Source organism: Erythrolamprus reginae, chromosome Z (assembly GCF_031021105.1).
Source record: "Erythrolamprus reginae isolate rEryReg1 chromosome Z, rEryReg1.hap1, whole genome shotgun sequence".
NCBI classification, from domain to species: Eukaryota; Metazoa; Chordata; class Lepidosauria; order Squamata; family Dipsadidae; genus Erythrolamprus; species Erythrolamprus reginae.
The window spans coordinates 24,237,119-24,261,206 of NC_091963.1; the positions used below are offsets into that span (position 1 = coordinate 24,237,119).

The 24,088-nt window shown below is 41.8% G+C and overlaps 1 protein-coding gene across 1 annotated transcript in view; it reads right to left on the reverse strand.

Annotated features, from left to right (window-relative positions):
• APBB1IP (amyloid beta precursor protein binding family B member 1 interacting protein) overlaps positions 1–24,088 on the reverse strand; it is a 72,694-nt gene that overhangs the window by 25,619 nt on the left and 22,987 nt on the right. Inside the window, exons 2-7 of the mRNA XM_070728232.1 lie at positions 20,835–20,906; positions 9,936–10,023; positions 8,887–9,173; positions 8,138–8,212; positions 3,417–3,576; positions 2,920–3,041 (exon numbers count right to left, since the gene is read on the reverse strand). Of these exons, the coding sequence (XP_070584333.1) occupies positions 2,920–3,041; positions 3,417–3,576; positions 8,138–8,212; positions 8,887–9,173; positions 9,936–10,023; positions 20,835–20,906 (804 nt within the window). The remainder of the gene's footprint in view (positions 1–2,919; positions 3,042–3,416; positions 3,577–8,137; positions 8,213–8,886; positions 9,174–9,935; positions 10,024–20,834; positions 20,907–24,088) is intronic.

Genomic DNA, 24,088 nt, shown 5'->3' on the forward strand with positions numbered 1-24,088 from the left:
GGAAGCAAAAATATTGCTGAATTGGGCATGCACAAGCATCTCCTTGCGGGATTTCAACACATTTTTGCTCCCTGCACATGCGCAGAAGCGAAATTGCACAAGGGGACACATGTGTGGGTGTGTGCAGGTACTTGACTCAGCAGGATGCATGCACAGCGCACCAGCATGTGGATAAGTGGAGTCCACCACTGCAGATTTGTTACAATGAGGTTTGTACAGTAAAAACATGTCATTACAGCTAGGAAGTCTGCTTGGGGTTTGGGTTTTTTTTTTTGCATTTCATATTGACAACAAGTCCAATCTTCTTGTTTTTATTTTCCCACTGCGCAAACTCAACACTCTCCCCAGCGGTTGAAATAAGAACCTTGCTTGTCAAATAAGCAGGGCATCCTGGAACTTAGAGGATTTTGATGCTGATTCTCCCCCCCCCCTACACACACACACACACACACACACACACACACACACACACACACACACACATCCTATGTTTAACAAGGATGAAAGAGAAATCAAGCTGTCCCAGTGCGAGTATTAAAATAGCCCAGAAAGTCTTTATGTTTCTTGTTTGGTTCTTTCTTTTTGAGAAAATAGAGCACCATAGGGCTAAAATTATTTCTTCTAGGCCACCCTTCATCCATCAGTACACAGGAAAGCTGGTATGCAATGAATGAAGCAGCTGGATAGTCATTATCTGTATTTTCACTGTTGAATGACTGCACCTGGCTCTTCCTTATTAACTATACAACATTCAGCTAATTAACTGAAAAAGGAGTAGATTCTCTGGCTCATTGCACTGCACTGCACAGAGACCTGGCACCAAATGATGTCTTTCCCACTAAACAAAACACACCTCCGATTTATGAGTATCTACTCCCTCCCACCCCACACCCTTGTAGCATACATCCTGTTTGCAACCTTAAGATAAATCAAAAGTAAACCTTAGGATAAACCTAAAGTAAAGCTCAATGAACTGACACACTCCAATTATGCCAACAAAGAGCAGGTTTGTTTTGTTATTTTGGAAATCAGTCATAACTTAAAAAAAGGAATTTGTACTGTTTTATTTATTGCCATTAAATATTTGGAATATGTATGTTGGTAAAAAGCTTTTGACCTTCTACTTATTGAATCATTGCAGTAGTTCCATGAAACACAACCTCTTAATATGATTGATCTGAGAAAACCAATTACAAAAATACGGATACTACACTTAGCTAAAAGGAAGAAGACTCTGAATAGACAGCAACATCCTTTCAAAAAGGATGCAAACTAAGAATTATAAAAAAGTGTAGATGTTAGGTCTACATCAATACCTATTGTGGTTATTCTAGAACGTAATTTTATTATTATTATTATTATTATTATTATTATTATTATTATTATTATTATTAATTGGATTTGTATGCCGCCCCTCTCTGCAGACTCGGGGTGGCTAACAACAGTGATAAAAATAGCATGTAACAATCCAATACTAAACAACTAAAAAAACCCTTATTATAAAACCAAACATACATACAAACATACCATGCGTAAATTGTAAGGCCTAGGGGGAAAGAATATCTCAGTTCCCCCATGCCTGACAGCCAAGGTGGGTTTTAAGAAGCTTACGAAAGGCAAGGAGGGTGGGGGCAATTCTAATCTCTGGGGGGAGTTGGGTCCAATGGGCCGGGGCGGCCACAGAGAAGGCTCTTCCCCTGGGTCCCGCCAAACGACATTGTTTAATTGACGGGACCGGGAGAAGGCCCACTCTGTGGGACCTAACTGGTCACTGGCATTCGTGCAGCAGAAGGCGGTCCCTGAGATAATCTGGTCCGGTGCCATGAAGGGCTTTATAGGTCATAACCAACACTTTGAATTGTGACCGGAAACTGATCGGCAACCAATGCAGACTGCAGAGTGTTGGTGTAACATGGGCATATTTGGGAAATCCCATGACTGCTCTCGCAGCTGCATTCTGGTAGCTTTAGGAACCCAAATAAGTGGTGTTCTGATAACCAGGCAAGACAATTTTATATATCTTTTAATTTTTCTGCTCAACTTTTCTTGTTTTTGAATTGTCCCTTAAAATCAACATAATAAGTAGCATTACATGATCTAAGCCAAATCAATAATGGACACACTTCAAGTTCTTTGTTTTTTCCTCCTGAAAAGGCACTGATACAATCCTTCTAAGAGTGGTTTATCATTTATTAGAAGTACATCTTCCAAAATATGATTTTTTCTGATTCATGTCTGGTGTCCCCCACCCAAAACAAACAAATAAATAAATTTACTTCTAGAAAGAGATGAATCGCAATGAACAACAAACATTTTGGAGAACACTTTAATGTTCTATGGAAGACAGGGATTTTGTACACAATTATTTATGTCTTGAATAATTTGTTTCCAGTATCATGCAAAACATCTGTGGGGTTTCCTCACTATAGCTGTTCTTTGTTATCAAAGCTGTATTATTTTTAATCACAGGCAGGCAATGTGTGAATTATTAAGAATGTGGATAAGCAATTTGTACCTTTTATTGATTAAATTCTTATCTATATATTACAGATGTGGATAAATCCATGTCTATTTTCTACCCTCCACTGGTGTAGCTGTAGCAGACAGTCTTAAACTGCAACAGCACGACATTTTAAAATGATGGATGAATTTATGGGATACTCCCTCTTCATAAATAACTAAATGATAAACAAAATTGCTCTGATTGGCAGATGTTTTTGACAGATGTGAAGACTCAGAGATTTAGCTTCTCAAAACTTGGTCTGGTCTTTATCTATCCAGTTTTTATATTGCTACTAACTTTCCTTGGACAAATTATTTTAAGAAATTAGTATGGCTTTTCTCAAAGATGCTTGTGATTTTGTTAGGAATTCAGAACTTAGAGGATGACATCTCTTGGCGTCGGTCATATTACTTTACCTGAGGGTTTTTAAATACAGCATATTTTTCATTTTTCTCCAAGAACAGTATTTTATTTTCACTGTCTCGAGTCCAATGGGACAGGACTTCAATCACATTTTCATGATCTTCAAAAAATCTTTCTAGGGAAGGAAGGGAAGAGAAAGAAATATAATTTAAAATGATTGTCCGCCTTAATATTTTTAGACCTTTATATTTTTTGTTAGATTTAGCAGAAACAAGAGTGATTTCTTCAAAAAGCAGAAGCTTCCTAAAAGTATTGATGATTTTAGCAGATAAAGAGCCTTATTTGTACAAAGTGAGCATCTGTCTGATTAGCCTCTGTGTCACATATGTATGAAAACAAAAATACAGCACCAGCCATTCACAGCTTTAGAATGCAAAACACAGTATATTTCTCATTTAATACAGACACAGGCTGAGTGGCTGTAGAAACCGCTTTCTGGGGAAAAAACATGCAAATATCAGCAGATATAGTCTGATGGTTTGAAAATTACCGATTTGTAGCTCAGGATATATTTCATAAAGGCACCAGTTTATATTGCAATCACAGTGGGTTTTTTCAAAGAGATTGTCTAAGACATCACGTGCTACTTGTCGTTCATCCACCATTAGAGACTTTGTGCTGTTATCATTCATATGCACCTTGACAACAAGCTGGGGAGAAAATAATAGATCAGTCAGTTAATTTCAGCCTGGAAGAAAAGGCCAGAGTGCTCAAAAATCTGCCATGACTGATAAAAACTGAAGATTATTGCAGATTCAAACGCATCCTGTATATCACAAATTGCACTGAGGAATATAATGCATCTATCATTCATCACCCCATTTAAATTTGTTCTCTCCTTTCTTCTGCTTTTGGTTAAATAAGATTTTTAAATGGGTTGTGAACTTGGTTTTAGACAATATGTTCACCAAAAACACCATGTAAAACCTGGGTTTGCATCCAAATGAGATTATTTGGTCTTGACTCTTCACCATATTGAATGTAATTTAGTAACTTCTAATATTTCTCTTTGATTTTAAAGAGCTCCAACTAAAGGCACAAAAAGCAGAGGGGTTTTTTCCCCTATACCAGGGGAATTTTTAAATTTTGCCTAAGAAAGAATAATTTAATGCAATTGCGATCATAATTTGGACATATTGAAAATTCAGTAAAATTCAATACTGGAAATTTCAGCACTGTTTTTATTATGAATTGTCACAATAAAGTTTTTTACAACAGTCTTGTCAGAAAATCTTGATGTGAATTTTGAGATTTGTATTTGCAAAAATACACAAACACAGAGAGACACATAAGTCTGCCTATTGTCCCGATACCATGTTTCCCCAAAAATATAATAATAATAATGATGATAATAATAATAATAATAATAATAATAATAATAATAATAATTTATTAGATTTGTATGCCGCCCCTCTCCGAAGACTCGGGGAGGCTCACAACAATGATAAAAACAATATTATACTGAAACAAATCTAATATTAAAAAGAAATATATAAAACCCTATCATATTAAAACCAGACAACACATACATACCAAACATAAAATATAAAGAGCCTGGGGGAAAGATATATATTTTTTGATACCCCCAAAATACCCCTGACCTTATTATCGGGGTTGGCTTATTTCTTGAGGGTGCAGGAGGCGCTTCACCTGCCACCTCCAAATTGTGGCCCACTAAGACACGTGTCCTACCTGGGACTTGAAGCTTTGTCGCAGATTGTGTCCAGGAAAGAAAGCCCATTGTACTGGTAAAAAAAACTTCTCGTGAGTTCAATCAGACTTCTCGCGAGAATTTTTCTTTTACCGGTAGAATGAGCTTTCTTCCCTGGACACAACATTGAGGAACGTGACAGAGCTACAAGTCCCAGAGAGGAGACCCATTGTGAGACGCCCGTCACGGCAAGGGAGAGAATCGGGACATGCAGGTGCCTCCAGGTAAAAACGCTGCCCTGGATGGATTTGGATGCTGAAGAGCTGGAGTTTGGGGCAAAAAACTAAAGACTTCTGATGCTTTCTTTCTGCGCAGCCAAAAGCAGAAGCAGCAGAAGTCTCTTTTTTTTTCTTTCCCCCAAACCTCAGCTATTGTGGGAGAGGATTTCCCTTGATTCTGGTCGCCCTTTACCCAGCGGCTTCTGCCTGGCCCGATTCTCCTTCCCATTCCAATTATCTGTTCAGGTTAGGCTCATCTAAGGCTGAACTATGGTCTCCTGCGCTGGGCAGATCCTTTACCTTTATTCTTTCAGCAGTAGGTGTAGAATTTTTTGCTAGGCATGAGCTCCTTATTTTAGGTAGTGCTGTAGGCAGATCTAGAGGGCATAGGGCAGTAATTCCCAAATATGCCATGTTACACCAACACTCTGCAGTTTGCATTGGTTGCCGCTCAGTTTCCGGTCACAATTCAAAGTGTTGATTATGACCTACAAAGCCCTTCATGGCACCGGACCAGATTACCTCAGGGACCGCCTTCTGCTGCACGAATCCCAGCTACCAGTTAGGTCCCACAGAGTGGATCTTCTCCGGGTCCCGTCAACTAAGCAATGTCGCCTGGCGGGACCCAGGGGAAGAGCCTTCTCTGTGGCGGCCCTGGCCCTCTGGAACCAACTCCCCCCCAGAGATTAGAACTGCCCCCACCCTTCTTGCCTTTCGTAAACAACTTAAAACCCACCTCTACCGCCAGGCATGGGGGAATTGAGATCCTCTTTCCTCCTAGGCCTTTACAATTCTATGCATGGTATGTATGTATGTATGTATGTTTGGTTTTTATATTAATAGATTTTTAATCATTTCTAATACCAAATTACTATTGTACACTGTTTTATTGTCGCTGTTAGCCGCCCCGAGTCTCCGGAGAGGGGCGGCATACAAATCCAATAAATAAATGAATGAATGAATGAATGAATGAATAAATAAATAAATAATGGCAAACCTATGGCATGGGTGCCACAGGGGGCACAGGGGGCCATATTGGCTGACACACGAGCCATTGCCCTAGCTCAGCTCCAACGTACATGTGTGTGCTGGCCAGCTGATTTTTGGCTCCCACAGAGGCTCTGGGAGGGCGTTTCTGGCTTCCAGAGAGCCTCCAGGGGGATGGGGGAGCGCATTTTTACCCTCCCCCGGTTTATTTATTTATTTTATTAGATTTGTATGCCGCCCCTCTCCGTAGACTCGGGGCAGCTAACAACAGTAAAAAGACAATATGAACAAATCTAATACAAGTAATGTAAAAAACCCCAATTTAAGAAACCAATCATACATATAGACATACCATGCATACATTTTATAAGCCTAGGGGGAAGGGAATATCTCAATTCCCCCATGCCTGACCACAGAGGTGGGTTTTAAGGAGCTCATGAAAGGCAAGGAGGGTGGGGGCAACTCTGATATCTGGGGGAAGTTGGTTCCAGAGGGTCGGGGCCGCCACAGAGAAGGCTCTTCCCCTGGGTCCCGCCAAACGACATTGTTTAGTCGACGGGACCTGGAGAAGGCCAACTCTGTGGGACCTAACTGGTCGCTGGGATTTGTGCAGCAGAAGACGGTCCCGGAGATATTTTGGTTTGATGCCATGAAGGGCTTTATAGGTCATAACCAACTTTGAATTGTGACTGGAAACAGATTGGCAACCTATGCAGACTGCGGAGTGTTGGTGTGACATGGGCATATTTAGGAAGGCCCATGATAGCTCTCGCAGCTGCATTCTGCACGATCTGAAGTTTCCGAACACTTTTCAAAGATAGCCCCATGTAGAGAGCGTTACAGTAGTCGAGCCTCGAGGTGATGAGGGCATGAGTGACTGTGAGCAGTGAGTCCCGGTCCAAGTAGGGCCGCAACTGGTGCACCAGGCGAACCTGGGCAAACGCCCCCCTCGCCACAGCTGAAAGATGTTTCTCTAATGTGAGCCGTGGATCGAGGAGGACACCCAAGTTGCGGACCCTCTCTGAGGGGGTCAATGATCCCACCCCCAGGGTAATGGATAGACAGATGGAGTTGTCCTTGGGAGGCAAAACCCACAGCCACTCCATCTTAACAGGGTTGAGTTTGAGTCTGTTGACACCCATCCAGGGAAGCCTTTGTAGCCTGATGAGGGTGAAACATGAGCCTAGTGGGCCCACCAGAAGTTGGGAAACCAGAAGTTGGGAAACAGGCCATTTCCGGCCCCCAGGGGGGGTGGGGAAAGCTGTTTTCACCCTCCCCAGGCATTGAATTATGGCTGTGGGCACTCACACATGCGTGATAGCGCGCACACATGCTCTTTTGGCACCTGAGGGGAAAAAAGTTTGCCATCACTGGCATAGGGAATGCCTCGAATTACAGGAAAGAAAAACTGGTTATCTGGTTAGGCAATGGTCAGATAAGTGGGACTTGAGCCCATTCTAAGAAATTAATTTGAAAAAAAATCCTAATTCGCATGAAGATAAAGTAAGAAATACGGAATAACATTCAGACTTTCAAGATTTGATTACTAGATTTGGTTCTTTGGTCTAATCTACCTTATATGACATCAGAAAAGAAGCACTGTTAATGATTTGTCCAAAAATATGACCACAGCATTTAAATATCCTTTATGATATACTATGACCACCATAGTTCCCTCTAAGCTGAGCAGTGAGCAATTGCTCACTTAAAAGTCATCATCAACTCAGAGTTTTCCAAACCTGCCCAGAAGCCGAGAGGGAAAGAGTGAGAGAAAAAAGAGAGGAAGGAAAAAAGAAAGAAAAAGAATGGGAGTAAGGAAGAGAGAAAGAAAATCAAAATCTAGTTTGAAACTAGCTCAACTATTTAAGTGGCATTTTGATATTGATAGAGTTGCCCTATTATGAGCTCACTGTTATAGACACACAGTACAGTATTTTATTTTGAAATTCTCTGAGGCAAAACAGGGTGGGTTTTTTATTTGTGTTTGTTTGTTTGTTTGTTTGTTCATTTATTTATTTATTTTTTCTGTGCCGCCCAGTCCCGAAGGGACTGCCGCTCAGACACTTTACTTTTCTGCCCACCCCCCAAAGCAATTAGAGGGAACACTGATGACCACAATGCATTTAATTGCTTATTTCTGTTATAAATCTAAAAGTAATAGTTTGGATGCATTTATAATTTGGTTTAACTTTCATCAAAGAGAAATCCATTCCAATGGTTCAAACATGGTATTTAAGGAAATGGTAGTGAATAACAGGTAACGGATAGTGAGCAGTGCAACCATATAAATCCTACCTTTTTAACCTTGGCTTCCTTTAGCTTTTCTAATGCCAATTTAATCTTGTCAGCTTTTCCTTGTTCTTGGGCTTCCTACAAGAAGTTGGAAATAAAATTGTAAAGATCTTACAAGGTCTTTTTTTCCTCAAGGTTTTTACAGCATTTTGTAAAAGTTTCTCTAAACCAGTATATATTATTCCATTTATAAATGACCAAAAATTAAAATTTCCCTTCCTTCAAGTGTGCATCTTTTTTAAGAGTTATTTTTAAATGTGTTCCTCATTTTACCCACCTCGGAAGGATGGAAGGCTGAGTCAACCTTGAGCCGGTGATGAGATTTGAACTGCTGACCTTCAGATCTACAGTCAGCTTCAGTGGCCTGCAGTACAGCACTCTACCTGCTGCGCCACCCCGGCTCATCGTTTCATACATGGGGTTTCCTCAGCCTGAATTACTGGCATTTGTTAAGATTTATATCCTGCCTTACCTAAGTCCACAAACATTACATTCTTTTTGATTAACAAAACTTCCAAAATTGTATTAAGATTAATAATTTTCCAAAACAAACATTTTAAAAGTTAGATGCATTAGAAACTGACATTTTGATAATCAAGTTCAGGGGTCTAGTTCAGCAATTTTCTGGCTGAGGAATTCTGGGAGTTGAAGTCCACAAGTCTTAAAGTTGCCAGGGTTGGACACCCCTGATCTCGTTTATATTTTGAGAATGTTAAGATAAGAACTTCTTTAGGGATTCTTTGGTTGCTAACCTGAGTGAGTGGCTGCAGAGGAACAGCTGGAAGTGGTGGCAGCGGCACTAGCATTTCTGCAGGGGGAGCTGGTAACTTATTCTCATCAGGTGGAGGAATATTATTTAGCATCGATTGAGTTGCACAGATAGGAGCAGCCTTTGTGGGTGGCTTCATTATGGCACCTTGCTCACTGCAAGAGGTTTCCTTTGGATCTTGTAATGTGGTCTTTTCTACTTCACTGATGTCTGCTATAAGATCAGCCATTAAAGTATCTAAATCAGTATCTTCCAAAGTATTCAAGGATTCTGTTATGAAAAAAGATAAATGTATCAGAGATCTTCCCCAATGTCATTAAGGAACAGTACTTCCATAAACACCATTAGATGGTATTTGATACAGCTATAAGTAACACATATAGACTCAATGGTTCGTCGGAGTCTTCTAAAATGAAGAAATATCCTTTCATTAGGCGATTTATCACATTTCAAAATATGCTAGAATAAATTGCTCTCATCACAAGTTGCTTTTCTGATGGATTGTCTACAACTTTATAATTCCCAACATGAATTAATATTCCTAATGGAAACAGTAATGATTAAGCTGGAAAATATATTTCAAAATGAAGGATTTATTAAGGTTTTATAACTGGTAAGGTACGAGGTACATTCTAGGCAGTTTAACATTATATTTTCTTCCCTTCAGTCACTTAGCATTTTGCCTGACTATAAATATTGGAAACCGTGCAAATATATTGAAAAAAAAATCTATTATTCTACGGTTCTATTTTATATCTTTTTTATAATGAATGAATGTTCTAATCAAATCAATAGAAAATTTGGGGAAACTTTCTGAAACTTTAATTTTTATAATCAGCCTCCTATATTTAACTTTTGAAGACTAGGTATATTTCATTAAAACTCATTGGACATAACTGACACACTCTTACACGCAGGCATGCCAATTAACAAATACTTTCGGAAAAAAAATAAAAACAGTGTAATTTTATGCTGCTTATATTTCTAATCCGTATAAGAAAGTATGCCCAATGGATTTTTTTTAGTACTTACCATTTAAATCTTTGAAACCAACTGCAAAATTAAATTCAGCATCAGTTGACTTTTCATAAGGCACAGGCATGGCTTCCACTTCTAAGCTCTGGTTTTAAAAAAAAAGGTTTAAAATTTGAAAGCATTTTTAATCTTCTATTATGGGAAGCACATTTATATTTCTATTACCTTTTTTTTCCTCCATAGGAAATGTTTTGCTTTAGAATTATGAAACCTACAATCTTTTTCTCCAGAATATAGACCAGGATAGAATTCTTTATTGGCCAAGTGTGATTGAACACACAAGCAATTTGTCTTTGGTGCATATGCTCTCAATGTACATTAAAAGACAAGGTACATTTATCAAGAATCACAAGGTACAACACTTAATGATAGTCATAGGGTACAGATAAGCAATCAAATCATACTAGGAAAGTATCAGTATCAATATAAATCATAAGGATACAAACAAGATTACAGTCATGCAGTCATAAGTGGGAGGAAGTAGTTGATAGGAACGATGAGAAAATTAATAGTAATGAAGTCTTAGTAGAGGGGCATTGGTACTACCTGACACACCTCTTCGACGATGGTGGATATAGCAGCCATGTATGGGTTAAACCTGTCTGCTCACTGATTGGACTGAGCCTTCTAAAGCTTCTTGTGATGTCATTGTTGCGTTGCCTTCCCAGTTTCGGATGAAGAAGCATAGTGACAGACTCTATAATGCTATAGCCAAACTGAAACCGTCAACCAAAGAACAGCAGAGGCCAGCTGAAAAAACACCAAACTGGGAGAGTCTGGCTGCTATATCCATCATCGCAGAAAGAGGCGTATCAGGTAGGACCAACGCCCCTTCTCCCTCGTGGATATAGCAGCCATGTATGGGACATGCCCAATCCAAAGACAGAAGACGGGCAGGACCTAATGGTTAGTGAGCCCTCAATACCTGATGTTCTGCTGCAAAACTCTCCGCCCGAAAGATACTTCCGCCGACACATAAGAGTCAAACTTAGGGATTAAAAGACCTTGGATTACTAATATCAAATGACCTAAATGCTAAAGCCCACTGCAACAATATCGCCAAAAAGGCTTCCAGAGTTGTTAACCTGATCCTACGTAGCTTCTGCTCTGGCAATCTCACACTACTGACTAGAGCCTACAAAACTTATGCCAGACCCATTCTCGAATACGGCTCATCTGTCTGGAACCCACACCACATCTCAGACATCAACACTCTCAAAAACGTCCAAAGATATTTCACCAGAAGAGCCCTTCACTCCTCCACTCGAAAAAGAATACCCTACGAAAATAGACTAACTATCCTGGGTCTTGAAAGCTTAGAACTGCGGCGCCTAAAACACGATTTAAGTATTGCCCACAAGATCATATGCTGCAACGTCCTTCCGGTCAACGACTACTTCAGCTTCAACTGCAACAACACAAGAGCACGCAACAGATTCAAACTTAATATTAACCGCTCCAAACCTGACTGTAAAAAATATGACTTTAACAATCGAGTTGTCGAAGCGTGGAACTCATTACCGCAGGGGTCGACAAAGTTGTTCAGAATCTAGGAGCCAGCCAAAAAATTTAGGAGCCAGAATTTTTTTTAAGCAAACTTGGTTTTTTGCCGAGTCTCCACCTGACATCGCTTTCACCCCCTCCCCCCCGGCGCAGGCCTGGCTCCGCCGAGCCGCTGTACTCCCGTCGGGATCCGAGGGGAGACCGTTAGTCAGAAACCGAAACAGAGAAGAAGGAAAGGGAGACCGGGCCGCGGACGCGGGTGAGGGGGGGAGGGGGGAGGAGGGGTTACTGGTCGGAAGTCACCGCGCACGCGGCCGGAGGAGGAATGAACAAAACCTCACGCCGGGAGGGGAGGGGCTTCCGCTTCTCTCCGAAGGCGGGTGAGCGGCCAAGATCGGAGCGTCTGTGTGCGGTGGGGGGGAGTGAAGGGGTTCGAGTAGGAGGCGGAATGGAGGCAAGGGGGGGAGGGAGAGACGCACGCAAGCGCAGGGGACGCTGGGAAAGCAGCTCGCTCCGAGGTTGATGGGCGGAGCTACGGAAGCCAAGATGTACCATTTCTGGGCGTAAACACAAGGCGGGAAAAATATACTGTATACCAGTGATTTTCAACCTTTTTTGAGCCGCGGCACACTTTTTATATTTACAAAATCCTGGGGCACACCACCAACCAAAATGACACAAATCTAATAAATAAATAAATAAATAAATAAATAAATAAATAAATACATACATACATACATACATACATACATAAATAACCCCCTCATATATACAATCCCATGTAACATCCCCTTATAAATACAGTCAATCATCAATCATCCCTCCTGAAATTTATACCACTGTCTCATTTATGGGTACTTCTCCTGTCTTTCCCCCTTTTCTCTCTCATGTTTCTCATTTCTCTCTCTTCCTCCCTTTTTCCCTCATTCCTTCTCCCTCTCACTTCTCCTCTTTTTCCATCCCTGTCTCTCTCCCCCCCTTATGTGTGTGTATGTATACACACTCCAACCATTTCCAAAACCAGTTGAGGGCTGGGTTTTTTTTCTCTTTTATCCTTTTCAAAAACAGGTGTGGGCTGGGGGGGGGTTTCTTATTATTTGGATGCTTTTTACCATATGCTTCAAGAATCACCTCTCTCTCTCTCTCTTTTGTTTCTCTCTCCTCTCATTCTCTGCCTCAATCATTTTATCATTTCTCCTTTTTTCTCCCCTTTTTGTTCTCATTTCTCTCACTCTCCTTTCCTCTCCCTATCTGTCTTGCTTTCTCTCTCTCTTGCTATTTTTCTCTCTCTTGTTCTCTTATTTTCTCTCTCTCTCTCTTGTTCTTTCTCTCTCTCATGCTTTCTCTCTCTTGTTCTTTCTCTCTCTGTTGCTCTCTCTCTTATTTTCTCTCTCTCTCTCTCTTTCCTTTCTCTCATTCCCTCTTTCTCTCTATCCTTTCTATCTCTCACTCTTTCCTTCTCTCCCTCCCTTTCTCTCTCTTTCCATTCCCTCTTTCTCTCTATCCTTTCTATCTCTCACTCTTTCCTTCTCCCCCTCTCTTTCTCTCTCTTTCCTTTCTCTCATTCCCTTTCTCTCTATCCTTTCTATCTCTCACTTTTTCTTTCTCTCCCTCCCTTTCTCTCTCTTTCCTTTCTCTCATTCCATCTTTGTCTCCTGGGGCTGACTGCGCCTGACCTGCACCCCCCACCACGGAGGGAAAGCATTTGGCATCGGCACCGCCAAACCCACCCCCCCCTCCACAAGCAGCAAAAGCCTCTGCGACTGAGCCGGAAGGCAAACGGTGCACCCCGCCGCTTAGGCTTTTGCTGCTCCTGGGGGGGGGGATTTTCTCCTCCCCCCCCCGGCAGCCAAACGTCGCTGGTGCAGGAAAGCAGCGTGTTAAAAGGCGCGCTGCTTTCACGGAAAACAAACCCGGCTTTCCTGGCAACGGAGGATGACAAGCAGGAAGAAGCGGGGTGGAGCAACGCCAGGCTCAAGCAGGCAGCTTCCGCGCGTTTCTTTCAGCGGAAGAGGAGGAGAGGGAGCGGATCGGGTGGGCGGGGGCAGCGCCTTCTACTGCCGGCGCCTCCCCGCCCCCGCCCCCCCCCCAGGCAGGCAGGGGAATGGGAACTGCGCGCCCATGGAAAAGGGCACGCAGGGGGGTATTTTGGGGTGTGCGGGTAGCGGCGGCGGGCAATAGCCGGGGGGCGGCTTCTGCAAGTGGGAGCTCCAGGGCTGAAGCCTCAGCCCTGGAGCTCCCACTTGCAGGAGCCACCTCGCGGCACACCGGTTGAAAAACACTGCTGTATACACATACAGTACAGCAGGCAACATTTTCTAGGCGCCAGACAACATTTTCTAGGCGCCACTGGCGACCAGGCGCCTGGGTTTGTCGAACCTTGCATTACCGGACTCAATAGTGTCAACTCCCAACACTTCTCCCTTAGACTCTCCACGATTGACCTCTCCAGGTTCCTAAGAGGCCAGTAAGGGGCGTACATAAGTGCACTGGTGTGCCTAACGTCCCCTGTCCAATTTATTTATTTATTTATTTATTTATTATTTAGATTTGTATGCCGCCCCTCTCCGCAGACACGTCTTTCCTTTTCTCATATATCATATATATTCTCTCCCTCTCATCTACTTCTCTTCTTTTTTACTTACTATCTTTATATATATTACTTAATGTCTATTCTCTTCCATATGTATTGTATATTGGACAAAGAATAAATAAAAAATAAATAAAATAAAAATAAATAATGCCTAACCAAAGGAAACATTGAAGTCCAGGTCGCCACTCGGCAAACCTCCTACAGAAATTCTTGGGTTGCCCATGCTGCTGTAGTAGCTGGTTGAATGGGCAGTAATCCTGGAAGATGCCGTCTTAGCCTGCAACTCATAGGCCCTGGCGATGGTAGACTGAATCCACCTGCCTACAGTGGAAGGAGATATTTAGTGGCCCATTGTAGCCGGCTGAAAGGAGACAAACTAGGCTTTCAATCTTCGAAAAGATTCTGTGCTCTTGATGTAGATGCATAATGCCCCCTGAAGGTATGCCAGCATTTCTCCTTGGGATGAACCCGATGGGCAAAAGGTGGGCAGAATGATGTCCTGAGATCTATGGAAGGTCGTGTTGACCTAAGGCAGGAAGGTGGGATCTAGGTGCAAAACCACCATATCTGTCTAATTTGAAATTTCTTACTATTTGTCTTACAAGAGCCTTGTAAGATAGCGGAAGTAGTACCATGCTGTAACAACTACTTCTTTGGCAAACTACTTCCCTATGCTGTGCCTGCACACGACTTATTTCATTGCATAATCCTAGCAAAATATCCATCATTCATAGGGAGAATATGACATCAGAGTCATTGTTAACGGCGAGTATTCTGAGCAGGGACAGGTTACAAGCGGTGTGCCACAAGGGTCTGTTCTGGGTCCTATTCTTTTTTAATATGTTTGTGAGTGACATAGGGGAAGGTTTGGTAGGGAAGGTTTGCCTATTTGCCGATGACTCTAAAGTGTGCAATAGGGTTGATATTCCTGGAGGCGTCTGTAATATGGTAAATGATTTAGCTTTACTAGATAAATGGTCAAAGCAATGGAAACGGCAGTTTAATGTTTCCAAATGTAAAATAATGCACTTGGGAAAAAGGAATCCTCAATCTGAGTATTGTATTGGCAGTTCTGTGTTAGCAAAAACTTCGGAAGAGAAGGATTTAGGGGTAGTGATTTCTGACTGTCTCAAAATGGGTGAACAGTGTGGTCGGGCAGTAGGAAAAGCAAGTAGGATGCTTGGCTGCATAGCTACAGGTATAACAAGCAGGAAGAGGGAGATTGTGAGCCCGCTATATAGAGCGCTGGTAAGACCACATTTGGAATACCGTGTTCACTTCTGGAGACCTCACCTACAAAAAGATATTGACAAAATTGAACGGGTCCAAAGACAGGCTACAAGAATGGTGGAAGGTCTTAAGCATAAAACGTATCAGGAAAGACTTAATGAACTCAATCTGTATAGTCTGGAGGACAGAAGGAAAAGGGGGAACATGATCGAAACATTTAAATATGTCAAAGGGTTAAATAAGGTCCAGGAGGGAAGTGTTTTTAATAGGAAAGTGAACACAAGAACAAGGGGACACAATCTGAAGTTAGTTGGGGGAAAGATCAAAAGCAACATGAGAAAATATTATTTTGCTGAAAGAGTAGTAGATCCTTGGAACAAACGTCCAGCCGAAGTGGTCGGTAAATCCACAGTAACTGAATTTAAACATGCCTGGGATAAACATATATCCATCCTATAATAAAATACAAAAAATAGTATAAGGGCAGACTAGATGGATCATGAGGTCTTTTTCTGCCGTCAGTCTTCTATGTTTCTATGAAACTTGGGGAAGGATTCTAATGCAGCCTCTCCCACCAATGATGTGAAATGAAATTTTACAAAATAGTCAGGTTTTATGGTTCTTCATATGCTTCAAGGATCAATCATGTTTTCACAGACCTATTTTCGTTCTGAAAATTTCAAAAACCTGAATATTAGGAATAAAAGCTTGCCTGTGGGAGTCTTCCACGCACAGTAAATCAATCAATCCCAGCACTGACAAAAGATTTCTTTATCAGGAGCGTTAAATAAAAAGAATGGGCTAGTCAGCTGCTTCCACAATGCAGGGTGGAAAACGGGAGGACAGGAGAAAGATGGGAACTGTAGTGGAAAATATGTCAACAGTTTCTCACAACCAGGGAGGATTAGAGATCTGCCTAAACAGAGGAATTCCAAGACTGTGTATGATACCCGAGGACATAGATAACCAAATGCAAATTCCTAGGTATATTTTGGATTGTATTGCATAGTTTACGTCTCATATGCAAGTTAGATATAAAACAAGAAGCAGAAGTATTCCAAATATGGGGAACGCTTTGTTGAGAAGATAAAAAAATGTACTATTGCTCCACTCTGTGAAAGAAAATAGAGGGAAATAGAGAAGGAAGCCTTAAAAGACAGAATAATATACAAATAAAGAAATAGAACAAAAGATTTATTGGAAGGGGACCTGAAATTTAAGGCACCAAAATGGTAAAATATAGAAGGGAAAACCCACAAACAGATAAAAACTTCTTGTCTAATGCCGTTTCCCATTTTGCCATTTCAAAATTGTGAATAAACCAAGAAAAATCTTGTGAGGTGCAAAAGGACCAATATGTTGTCACCAGCAGTACAAATGACTAAAGCTAAGCCTAATTTTCCGCTTTTTCATTACCTTCAAAATATGTACAAGTTTTGTGCATAGGCTATGTGCCCTATACTTGTAAGAACTCACACTAAAAAAGGAAGGAGTCAGTGCGTGCACTCATGTCTACAAACCTGCACACACACACACAGAAGGGGAGGGGGGGAGAGAGGGAGAGAGAGAGAGAGAGAGAGAGAGAGAGAGAGAGAGAGAGAGAGAGAGAGAGAGAGAGAGAGAGAGAGAGAGAGGGAGAGGGAGAGAGAGGTAAAATAATTCCTCCCATTTAGAGCAGGAATTTTTCCGTAATTTTTCAACCATAATTTTATTGTAGGTATAAGCAAACCACATGCTCACATAAAAACTTTGCTGCGGCCCATCAAACAGAAGAAAAAGGACGGAAGGTGCAAAAGGAATATGTTTTATGTGTAATATGTGCAATATGTTGTCACCAGTACAAATGACTAAAGCTAAACAGAGAAGGCCCTTCCAGAGGAAGATTATATTATATCTACTCCAGATTCCACGTTTTCCCAAAATATCTTCCTTAATATTAACACAATCTGTAAAAGAATATACAGTATTATGGTCCTAATTGACTCATCTTGACTCCGAAGCAATTTCAGCAGTATTGAAGCTAATAACTCCATTCCAGCTATTGGCCATCTCAGTGATGGCGAACCTTTCTTCCCTCAGGTGCTGAAAGAGCGTACTTGCGCACTATCACGTAAGCGCAAGTACCCATACCCATAATTCAATGCCTGCCGAGAGCGAAAACAGCTTCCCACTCCCTCTGGGGGCCCTCTGGAGGCTGGAAACGGTCTGTTTCCCAACTCCTGATGGGCCCAGTACACTCGTGTTTCACCCTCCCCGGGCTCCAAAGGCGTATTTGGAGCCGGGCGAGGGCAAAAACGTTCTCCCCCATCCTCTTGGAGGCTCTCTGGAAACCAAAAATGCCCTTCCGGAGCCTCTCTGCGATCCAAAAATGCCCTTCTCGGAGCCTCTCTACGATCAGCTGGCCGGCACACACGTACATGTTGGAGCTGAGCTAGGGCAATGGCTCGTGTGCCAGCAGATCTGGCTCCGCGTGCCACCTGTGGCATCTATGCCATAGGTTCGCCATCACTGGGCTATCTTAACCAGTAGCTGGTTAAGTCAGCGTTTCCCAACCGGTGTGCCGCGGCACACTGGTGTGCCGCGAGACACCGTCAGTGGAGGAGAGTGGGCGGATCGGGCGGGCAATGGGGCAGGGCGGAGAAGCCAGGGGCGCGTTTGGCTGGAGGCACCGTGGGGAGGCAGGGGCAGCCGCGGCTCCCTTTACTCCTACTGCCGCACCACCCTGCCCCTGCTCCCCACGGTGCCTCCGGCCAAATGCGCCCCTGGCTTCTCCATCCTGCCCCATTGCCCACCCGATCCGCCCACTCTTCTCCGCCACCGCCTCCTGCCTTGGGGCGAGGAATCCAGGAGTCCGGGACTGTGTGACTTTTCCCTGCTGCCATTTTCTCTTCATGGCGCAAAGCCACACAGTCCCGGACTCCTGGATCGCTCGTTTCTCCGGTCAGCAAAGCCATCTGCCCAGGAAAGCGCCGCGCTGGCCGGAGAAGCGAGCAATCCGGGAGTCCGGGACTGTGTGGCTTTCGGCCGGGCTAACGGGAGGCGGCGCGAGGCCGGGCGCTGGGGACGTCTGGGAGGGCGAGGAGGCTGATGGCTGCTGCGCACTCCACTCTCTCTCCGGCTCTCTCTCGCTCTTTCTTTTTCTCTCTGTTGCTGGCGTGGTGAACGAGAGAGAAAGAGAGAGAAAAAGGAGGGGAGAGAGAATGAGAGAAAGAAAGCAAGAGAAAGAGAGGGAAAGAAAGCAAGAGAGAGAGAGAAAGAAAGGGGGGAAGGAGGGAGAGGGAAAGACATAGAGGGAGGGAAGGAGGGAGAGAGAAAGAGAGCAAAAAATAGAGGAAGAAAGAAAGAAAGAGGGATGGAGAGAAAGAAGGGAAGGAAGGAAGAGAGAGAAAGAGGGAGGGAGAAATAGAGTGAAATGGAGGAAGATTTATTTTTTTTGTCCAAACTTTTCTTTAGCCCCCCTGCCCCCCCTTCAGTGTTCCCCAGAATTTTGAAAACCTGAATAATGTGCCGTGGCTCAAAAAAGGTTGGGAAACACTGGGTTAAGTTAACCAGCTCTGTTTTTCTGTTAAGTCCCTGGCTTGTCTTTCTTCTATTCATCACCAGAAGCAGAGACAATGATTCAATTTTTTCCCCTATTGGTTCTGTGAGCATGGCTTGGTGGGTGTGGTTTGTTGGGGAGCATCATGTGACTGAGTAGGCGTGGCCAACCTGACATCATTCACGGCAAGGGGGTGGGGGGTGGCACCATGCCCACAGAACTGACAGAAAAGTTCAGCCAAGTTTTCTAGCATTCAACCTGGATGCTTCTCGCCTTCTTCTATTTGCTCTGTGTGTATGAGCCCAAGGAGGAAAGAAAGACTAAGTAGGAGGCGCGAGGCCAGTCAGTCAGTGGTGCAATTTAACAGTTCTTCGAACTGCACGTAATCGCCACCACCAGTTCTATAGAACCTGTCCGTACCTGCTGAATTCCACCCCAATCACACGGGATCAATTTTAATAAATTTACAAACATTTCTAAGATTCTGTTTTTACTTTCTAATTATAAGATATTAAATATTAAATACCTCCTGGACCGTCTTCTGCAGCACGAATCCCAGCGGCCGATTAGATCCCACAGAGTTGGCCTTCTCCGGGTCCCGTCGACTAAACAATGTCGTCTGGCGGGACCCAGGGGAAGAGCCTTCTCTGTGGTGACCCTGGCCCTCTGGAATCAACTCCCCCCGGAGATTAGAACTGCCCCCACCCTCCTCACCTTTTGTAAGTCATTGAAAACTCACCTGGGGCATGGGGATATTGACATATCACCCAACTGTCGAGGTTTGTGTATGGTTTGATTGGATTGTGTGATTATTTTACTATAAGGGTTTTTAAATTGTTTTAAAATTGTATTTGTACACTGTTTATTTTGTTGTGATCTGCCCTGAGTCTTCAGATAAGGTTGTCATACAAATCTAATAAATTATTATTATATTATTATTATTAATAACAAAAAAAAATAGAATTTCAACAACTGTAGAATCAGGCTGCAGCAGCATAACAAAATTTACAAAAGTGAAGGGGTCTAAATGCACTGTAGCTGGACAGTACCAGGAGCTGCCAAAGTTTCTCAACCTTGGCAACTTTTAAGATTACATGGACTTTAACTCCCAGGATTCCCAGCCAGGTCCACATACCTTAAAGTTGGCAAACATTGAGAAATACTCAATCTACATGTATTCAGTATCACTGCGACCTGCCATGTTCTCGGAATTAAGTAATTTAGGAGAAAAATGTAAAATCAATATACTGTATGTACAAACCCAAATTTCAGCATAAAGTACTGCAGTATGTAGGAAGATTAGAAACATAGAAACATAGAAGACTGACGGCAGAAAAAGACCTCATGATCCATTTAGTCTGCCCTTATACTATTTTCTGTATTTTATCATAGGATGGATATATGTTTATCCCAGGCATGTTTAAATTCAGTTACTGTGGATTTACCAACCACGTCTGCTGGAAGTTTGTTCCAAGGATCTACTAGTCTTTCAGTAAAATAATATTTTCTCATGTTGCTTTTGATCTTTCCCCCAACTAACTTCAGATTGTGTCCCCTTGTTCTTGTGTTCACTTTCCTATTAAAAACACTTCCCTCCTGGACCTTATTTAACCCTTTAACATATTTAAATGTTTCGATCACGTCCCCCCTTTTCCTTCTGTCCTCCAGACTATACAGATTGAGTTCATGAAGTCTTTCCTGATACGTTTTATGCTTAAGAGCTTCCACCATTCTTGTAGCCCGTCTTTGGACCCGTTCAATTTTGTCAATATCTTTTTGTAGGTGAGGTGAGGTTGCAGGGATTTTCCCCCTTCAATTTTGAAAGATGCGGTTGGGTATGTAAACTAGAGAAATTTTGGCGCTTTGATTGCATTGTATTGCACTGATTTACTCCATCAATTTAAAAGCCTCATACAGGGAAAAGGGTCTAGTATAAAGTAAAGAACATTTACAATGTAATAAATATAAAAAGCAGAAAACTGTAGCAAAAGAAAATAGGATTATTTGTCCGATTTCCCACTGACATACTTACCTGTGTTAGCAAATCCATTTCTCCCAATAAGTCGCTGAACATTTGATCTATATCTTCACATGCTTCCTCCATCTGAAACACAAAAATGTGAAATAGATGTCAGTATATTTTACTGTCTACAAAGAATTTGTAAAGAATTCTATAGTGGTAAAAATGGATATCTTTAGCATAGAATCTCAAAAAACCCGAACCTCTCCCCCCATTTTCACTGAAGTAAACATAATTAATAACCCCATTTTAATTACATTTGCTTATTGACTTTATAGACAAAATATGTAATTTTCTTGCCATCAATATAAAAATGACTTCCCATTGTCTTCCACTTTTTTTCAAGGTAATCTTTGATTTAAAACTATTTACTTAGCAATCGTTCTTAACTTCCAGTATTTAACCAAAATAAAAACACCCAGGGTAAAAAATGGATTTGCTTCACTGCAGCAATTGCTTAATGACCATCATAAAAATGGTCATAACTTCAAATTTGGTCATGTAATACCTCAACCTATGGCTGCAGACTCAACTTCCATCTCAATTAGGAACGTAACCTGAGAACTACTTGAAATAAAGTGAATGAAATAAACATTTTCATTTAGAGTGAAAAGCTCCTGGAATTATTGTTATCAAGCAGCACCAAGATGATCATATTGTGTTCTATTTTGCAAAGTGACAGCTTCTGTTTTCGGTAAAACAGTGTCCTTCAGACATTTCTCGTGTTGTTCTTTCAGTTCTCCAGGGACATGGGAACGAAGAACATCTGATATGTGAATAAACAGTGCAAAGTCCTCCATATTTCTTGGCTGCCATCTCACAGTCACCCAGATTTTCTTAGCTGAAATACCTAAGAGAGAAAGGCTTTCAGGCCCTGAGGGGGAAGGGAATGTAACCAGGGGAATGGATATTGCATGTGTATTGAATGAAAATATGAATGGAGTAGAGCACAGTATACTCCGGAGAGTCTACGGAGAGGGGCGGCATACAAATCTAATTAATTAATTAAATAATCAAATAAATAATCAAACAAACAAACAAACACCTTGAACGAGTGAGGAGATAGGGGACTATCTTTCCAGGACCCCCAAGCTTACGGGTGAGAGGGGAAGAACTAAGGCAGTGGTTCTCAACCTGGGGGTCGGGACCCCTTTGCGAGGGGTCGAACGATCTTTTCACAGGGGTCACCTAAGACCATGGGAAAAGACAAATTCCCCATGATCTTAGGAACGAAAGCTTCTACTCTGGCACCTTGGAACATATTTTTTACAATCCGACCAATCAGGCCTTTACACTGGGGGTGTCCCTCTGATCTTCCTGCCAATCAGCTTAAAGCTCTGTTGGAAGAACTGGTGCTAGACCTATGGTTTGGGGTCACCGCAACATGAAGAACTGTATTAAGGGGTTGCGGCATTAGAGAGGTTGAGAATCACTGAACTAAGGAAGTTACCTTCCTCTTCCTCTTCTACTGCTGCCCTCAATTGCTGTAGCCTGGCCCCTCCCATCACTGAGGTTTCCATCACAAAGATTTTATTCCTTGATGCCTACAGCATTCTAATTATGTCTCTAACTGAAGCCACAAGGGGAAAAAAAATCACGCGAAGCAGCTGTATGAAGTGCCTTTATTTTCTGATATATGTCAGTAATTGCTTCATGGGAAGGGGGGGGGAACCCCCTACCGGTACACAGAGTGCTAAACAAAGCATCTTGTTTCATTTTTATCAAGGAAATAAGAAACACTACAATAAAGAAAGGAATGGGAGGACTTCAACTACAAAGAGATTCTATTTTCAATCTAGGGCTAACTGTATAATTTCCCAGCAAAATATGCAAATTAAGAAATGCAATTTGCAAGAGTTTAGCTTGTGGAACATTTGTTTCTAAAGTAATGTAACTTACTGGAAATATTCAACCTTATTGTACACTGCAGGAGTCAAAGGCAGAGCTGAGAAAATATCTACAGATCCCTTCCTATCCTGGACATAAATTGTTTCAACTTCTACATTCAAGAGGATGCTATAGGGCTCTGCACACCAGAACAACTAGACACAAGAACAGCCCCCCCTCCCCAAATGCCATCACTCTGCTAAACAACTAATTCCCACAACACTGTCAAACTATTTACTAAGACTGTATTACTATTAATCTTCTCGCACTTCTTATTACCTATCTCATCCCACTCATGACTATAACCCTGTTGCTTCTATTTTTACAATTTATATTGTTCTGTTTGTTTCCTTGTATGATTTGATTGCTTATTAATAACCTATGACTATCACAGTGTTGTCTTATGATTCTTGATGAATGTTTCTTTTTTCTTTTTTTCTTTTTATGTACACTGAGAGGGTATGCACCAAAGACAAATTCCTTGTGTGTCCAACCATACTTGGCAAATAAAGAACTTATTCTATTCTATTCTACTGTCAGTGCTAATGATGGCTTCGGACTGACAGGCAAATCAGATTCCAGTCCAATTCTCTCATCCAAGATTTGATTTATTATCAGAGCCACGTTGCTCACACCGTTGCCATTCCGATACTAACTTCCTTCCAGTACCTCACCCAGGTTAAGGCTCATCCCATATCCCCACACCCACAAGTTCATCACGAGGACCAGTCCAAGTGCAGGGATTTCACCCACCTCCTCCTTACATCTGGTGCAGAACAAAGGATGACCTTGGACTCCAAGAAAGGAATTTGTTATAGCTAGTAACTTTCCTTCTCATGCAACTACCCCTTCCTGTTCCCATAATACTAACTCCAAATAATGGCTTTGCCTGGCTTCTATTCTATTCTATTCCACTCATTTTTATTTTTATTATTTCTATGTCTGTTCTATTCATAGGCAAGAAACACATAGCAAATGCTTCAGAATAGCACCAAAGAAATCATAATTCAACCAGAATGAAGATGAAGATTGATCGTGATGAAAGATTGCACCATGTATAACCTTTCTACTAGTTGTATATGGAACTTAAGAAAGAAATTAAGGAGTAAGCACATCATTAAACTGATTATTTTCCCCTCTCTATGGAAAGAAGAGCCTTCTCTCCATCATTATCCTTGGTTATTATTCTTTGTGTCATAAATTAGTTCTAATAGCATAATTACTGATCGGATATAAAATTAACAATATTATATCCATTATTTTATTGCAGAACTTTTTTATTTTTCAATAATTTTGTCATCTTTATATGTATGTGTGTACAGGCATACATGTATGCACTAAAAACATCAAAGTGCATTTTTTAATGATACACACATAAG